This window comes from Oncorhynchus keta, chromosome 34 (assembly GCF_023373465.1).
Source record: "Oncorhynchus keta strain PuntledgeMale-10-30-2019 chromosome 34, Oket_V2, whole genome shotgun sequence".
Classification (NCBI taxonomy): Eukaryota; Metazoa; Chordata; class Actinopteri; order Salmoniformes; family Salmonidae; genus Oncorhynchus; species Oncorhynchus keta.
The window spans coordinates 2,504,864-2,511,883 of NC_068454.1; the positions used below are offsets into that span (position 1 = coordinate 2,504,864).

The 7,020-nt window shown below is 41.6% G+C and overlaps 1 protein-coding gene across 3 annotated transcripts in view; it reads left to right on the forward strand.

The window, feature by feature from the left end:
• Window positions 1–6,704, forward strand: part of slc23a3 (solute carrier family 23 member 3) — a 36,716-nt gene extending 30,012 nt beyond the window's left edge. For all 3 annotated transcript variants that reach the window (XM_052492731.1, XM_052492730.1, XM_052492729.1), the window contains 2 exons: window positions 1,300–1,519; window positions 6,402–6,704. In XM_052492731.1, the coding sequence (XP_052348691.1) occupies window positions 1,300–1,502 (203 nt within the window). In that variant the 3' untranslated portion in view covers window positions 1,503–1,519; window positions 6,402–6,704. The remainder of the gene's footprint in view (window positions 1–1,299; window positions 1,520–6,401) is intronic.
• The last annotated feature ends 316 nt before the right edge of the window (window positions 6,705–7,020 follow it).

Here is a 7,020-nt window from a genome sequence, read left to right on the forward strand (position 1 = left end):
TTAACTCATATTGCACCTGAACATGATTCATTAACTCATAGAGCACCTGAACATGATTCATTAACTCATATTGCACCTGATCATGATTCATTAACTCATAGAGCACCTGAACATGATTCATTAACTCATATTGCACCTGAACATGATTAATTAACTCATAGAGCACCTGATCATGATTCATTAACTCATAGAGCACCTGATCATGATTCATTAACTCATAGAGCACCTGAACATGATTAATTAACTCATAGAGCACCTGATCATGATTCATTAACTCATATTGCACCTGAACATGATTCATTAACTCATATTGCACCTGAACATGATTAATTAACTCATAGAGCACCTGATCATGATTCATTAACTCTTAGAGCACCTGATCATGATTCATTAACTCATAGAGCACTAGATCATGATTCATTAACTCATATTGCACCTGAACATGATTCATTAACTCATATTGCACCTGAACATGATTCATTAACTCATATTGCACCTGATCATGATTCATTAACTCATATTGCACCTGAACATGATTAATTAACTCATATTGCACCTGAACATGATCAATTAACTCATAGAGCACCTGAACATGATTCATTAACTCATAGAGAACCTGATCATGATTAATTAACTCATATTGCACCTGATCATGATTCATTAACTCATAGAGCACCTGATCATGATTCATTAACTCATAGAGCACCTGATCATGATTCATTAACTCATATAGCACCTGGACATGATTAATTAACTCATAGAGCACCTGAACATGATTAATTAACTCATAGAGCACTAGATCATGATTAATTAACTCATAGAGCACCTGGACATGATTAATTAACTCATAGAGCACTAGATCATGATTCCTTAACTCATAGAGCACCCGATCATGATTCATTAACTCATATTGCACCTGGACATGATTCATTAACTCATATAGCACCTGATCATGATTCATTAACTCATAGAGCACCTGATCATGATTAATTAACTCATAGAGCACCTGATCATGATTCATTAACTCTTAGAGCACCTGATCATGATTCATTAACTCATAGAGCACTAGATCATGATTCATTAACTCATATTGCACTAGAACATGATTCATTAACTCATAGAGCACCTGGACATTATTCATTAACTCATAGAGCACCAGATCATGATTCATTAATAATCTTTTCGGTGAAAAGAAAAGTTTATACGCAGACTCTCAGCTTTTAAAAATGATGTCCAAAACACCAGGCCTTAGTGTAACGACAGGTGCCACGTCCTCATGTGTCTATTTTCTTCTCTCAGGGTCTTCATCGGAGAGAGGACTTGACTCAGCGGAGATGGAGAAGACAGGATGGACATCAGTCAACAGTGAGCCAGGGTATCACCAGGAAGTGGAGTTAATTTACGAGTCCCCTTATCTCCTGAGAAGACTGTGGAAGTTACCTTGGTTACGGACGGCCCCCTTCTCTGCCTGTAGGATCACAGATGATGGAGACGTACTGTAGAGTCCCGTCTGAGGATAGTAGGTCTCGTTTTAAAAAGTTAAAGTTGTGCGGTATTGATACGTAAAAGACAAGGGACTGTGGACGATAGGCATAATATGGCATTAGCTAATGATGTATATACAAACATATAATCGTGTATATAATAATAATAATAATAATACCTAGGATAGGGTAAGTAAGGGTAAGTAATCCTTCTCACCCCCTTCTCCCCCAACAAGATTTAGATGCAAGTGGCTGTTCCACTGGTTGTCATAAGGTGTATGCACCAATTTGTAAGTCGCTCTGGATAAGAGCGTCTGCTAAATGACTTAAATGTAAATGTAAATGTATATGCCATACTGTCTATGAAATGTACTGTGTGTCCACGTAGTTCGGGACCTGAACAGAGTTGGCTTGTGCGATAGTGGGTTTGTATTGGTAGAGTATTGGCATAGCTGCAGGAAGATGGCTTGAGTTGGGGGTTGTGTTTTATAATCAATCCTTGCATGAATCTATAAATCACATTTGCGTAGTGGCAGACAGTGAGGCAGAAGTGTTTTATGTGTTTCCGACACATGTAAATGCAGGGTATAGTATCATTTATTTTTTTCTTTCATTTTATAAATGCATTTCATAGAATTCTACGTCATTTAAATAATATAAGATATTATAATATATATATATTTTTAAACCATACACACGACTGACATGAGTGGCTACTCTGACTGACACACTGAGATCAACAAAAAATGAACTGGACTTGAATGCAAACAGTAGCCCAGGCCACTGAACAGATTGTTGTGAGCCAGTTTCATCACAGCGCTTGATGGGTTTTTGCGACTGCACATGAAGAAACTTTAAAAGTTCTTGAAATTTTCCGGATTGACTGACCTTCATGTCTTAAAGTAATGATGGACTGTCGTTTCTCTTTGCCTATTTGAGCTGTTCTTGCCATAATATGTAGTTGGTATTTTATCAAATAGGGCTATCTTCTGTATACCACCCCTACCTTGTCACAACACAACTGATTGGCTCAAATGCATTAAGGAGGAAACAAATTCCACAAATTCATTTTTAACAAGGTACATCTGTTAAAATTAATTGAAATGGATTCCAGGTGACTACCTCACGAAGCTGGTTGAGAGAATGCCAAGAGTTAACTTTTAATAAGGCACACCTGTTTCCGCTCCTCCTCCCTTGTGCTCGAGGGCGTGAGGCTACCCTTCTTTACACACACCTGTCCTCATCATTACACACACCTGTCTCCATCATTACGCGCACCTGTCTCCATCATTACACGCACCTGTCACCATCATTACACACACCTGTCACCATTACACACACCTGTCTCCATTACACACACCTGTCTCCATTACACACACCTGTCTCCATCATTACACGCACCTGTCACCATCATTACGCGCGCCTGTCACCATCATTACGCACACCTGTCCTCATCATTACACGCACCTGTCACCATCATTACACACACCTGTCACCATTACACACACCTGTCTCCATTACACACACCTGTCACCATCATTACACACACCTGTCACCATCATTACACGCACCTGTCATCATCATTACACACACCTGTCACCATCATTACACACACCTATCACCATCATTACGCGCACCTGTCATCATCATTACACGCACCTGTCATCATCATTACACGCACCTGTCACCATCATTACACGCACCTGTCATCATCATTACACGCACCTGTCACCATCATTACACACACCTGTCACCATTACACACACCTGTCTCCATTACACACACCTGTCACCATTATTACACACACCTATCACCATCATTACACACACCTGTCACCATCATTACACGCACCTGTCACCATCATTACACACATCTGTCACCATCATTACGCGCACCTATCACCATCATTACACACACCTGTCACCATCATTACACACACCTGTCATCATCATTACACACACCTGTCACCATCATTACACACACCTGTCACCATCATTACACACACCTGTCATCATCATTACACACACCTGTCACCATCATTACACACACCTGTCACCATCATTACACACACCTGTCATCATCATTACACACACCTGTCACCATCATTACACACACCTGTCACCATCATTACACACACCTGTCATCATCATTACACACACCTGTCACCATTACACACACCTGTCTCCATTATTACACACACCTGTCACCATCATTACACACACCTATCACCATCATTACACACACCTGTCACCATCATTACACACACCTGTCACCATCATTACACACACCTGTCACCATCATTACGCACACCTGTCACCATCATTACACACACCTATCACCATCATTACACACACCTATCACCATCATTACACACACCTGTCACCATCATTACACACACCTGTCACCATCATTACACACACCTGTCACAATCATTACACACACCTGTCACCATCATTACACACACCTATCAACATCATTACACACACCTGTCACAATCATTACACACACCTGTCACCATCATTACACACACCTGTCACCATCATTACACACACCTGTCACCATCATTACACACACCTATCACAATCATTACACACACCTGTCACCATCATTACACACACCTATCACCATCATTACACACACCTGTCACCATCATTACACACACCTATCACCATCATTACACACACCTGTCACCATCATTACACACACCTGTCACCATCATTACACACACCTGTCACCATCATTACACACACCTGTCACCATCATTACACACACCTGTCACCATCATTACACACACCTGTCACCATCATTACACACACCTGTCACCATCATTACACACACCTGTCACCATCATTACACACACCTGTCACCATCATTACACACACCTGTCACCATCATTACACACACCTGTCACCATCATTACACACACCTGTCACCATCATTACACACACCTGTCACCATCATTACGCACACCTGTCACCATCATTACACACACCTGTCACCATCATTACACACACCTATCACCATCATTACACACACCTGTCATCATCATTACACACACCTGTCACCATCATTACACACACCTATCACCATCATTACACACACCTGTCATCATCATTACACACACCTGTCACCATCATTACGCGCGCCTGTCACCATCATTACACACACCTGTCCTCATCATTACACGCACCTGTCACCATCATTACACACACCTGTCACCATTACACACACCTGTCTCCATTACACACACCTGTCACCATCATTACGCACACCTGTCACCATCATTACACGCACCTGTCACCATCATTACACACACCTATCACCATCATTACACACACCTGTCACCATCATTACACGCACCTGTCACCATCATTACACACACCTGTCCTCATCATTACACGCACCTGTCACCATCATTACACACACCTGTCACCATTACACACACCTGTCTCCATTACACACACCTGTCACCATCATTACACACACCTGTCACCATCATTACACGCACCTGTCATCATCATTACACACACCTGTCACCATCATTACACACACCTATCACCATCATTACGCGCACCTGTCACCATCATTACACGCACCTGTCACCATCATTACACACACCGGTCACCATCATTACACACACCTGTCACCATTACACGCACCTGTCACCATCATTACACGCACCTGTCATCATCATTACACACACCTGTCACCATCATTACACACACCTGTCACCATTATTACACACACCTGTCACCATCATTACACACACCTGTCCTCATCATTACACGCACCTGTCACCATCATTACACACACCTGTCACCATTACACACACCTGTCTCCATTACACACACCTGTCACCATCATTACACACACCTGTCACCATCATTACACGCACCTGTCATCATCATTACACACACCTGTCACCATCATTACACACACCTATCACCATCATTACGCGCACCTGTCACCATCATTACACGCACCTGTCATCATCATTACACACACCTGTCACCATCATTACACACACCTGTCACCATTATTACACACACCTGTCACCATCATTACACACACCTGTCTCCATTACACACACCTGTCACCATCATTACACACACCTGTCACCATCATTACACGCACCTGTCATCATCATTACACACACCTGTCACCATCATTACACGCACCTGTCACCATCATTACACACACCTGTCACCATCATTACACACACCTGTCATCATCATTACACACACCTGTCCCCATCATTACACACACCTGTCACCATCATTACACACACCTGTCACCATCATTACGCGCACCTGTCACCATCATTACACACACCTATCACCATCATTACACACACCTGTCACCATCATTACACACACCTGTCACCATCATTACACACACCTGTCACCATCATTACACACACCTGTCACCATCATTACACACACCTGTCACCATCATTACACACACCTATCACCATCATTACACACACCTGTCACCATCATTACACACACCTGTCACCATCATTATACACACCTGTCACCATCATTACACACACCTGTCACCATCATTACACACACCTGTCACCATCATTACACACACACGTCACCATCATTACACACACCTGTCACCATCATTACACACACCTGTCACCATCATTACACACACCTATCACCATCATTACACACACCTGTCACCATCATTACACACACCTGTCACCATCATTACACACACCTATCACCATCATTACACACACCTGTCACCATCATTACACACACCTGTCCTCATCATTACGTGCATCAGCACTCATCGGACTCACCTGGACTTCTTCACGATGTTTATTACCCCCTATATATATATCTGTCTGTTCCTCGGTGGTGTTCCCTTGGTCCGCATTAATTGTTGTTATGTGTTCCTGTCCAGACGCTGTTCCTGTTCCATTTCATGTCCGTCAGCTATTAAACCTTCACGCCCGGTACCTGCTTCTCATCGTCTTGCGTCGATCCTTCCAGGTGACTACCTCATGAAGCTGGTTGAGAGAATGTGCAAAGCTGTCATCAAGGCAAAAATTGGTGACTTTGAAGAATCTCAACTATAAGATATATTTTGATTAACACTTTTTTGGTTACTGGATGATTCCATATGTGTTATTTTATGGTATTGATGTCTTCACTATTATTCTACAATGTGGAAAATATTAAAAATAAAGAAATACCCTGGAATGAGTCGGTGTGTCCTAACCTTTGATTGGTACTGTATATATATATATATATATATATATATATATATATATATATATATATATATATATATATATAATAGGCTACAGTAGGCTACTAAATAAACTTTTCAGTGCCACTTTTCAGAATCACCCAATGATGAAGACATACAATAGGCTATAAGTCACGGTGATGGCCGATGCGCTCCTGCCAATAGCCTATCTCAAGATAAGATACTTCGAAAAACAGTGCTGTTCACTCAGAATTGCTCAAAAGTTGATGAGAATTATTATTTTTTTTGCTTCTACAGACAGACTAGTCTT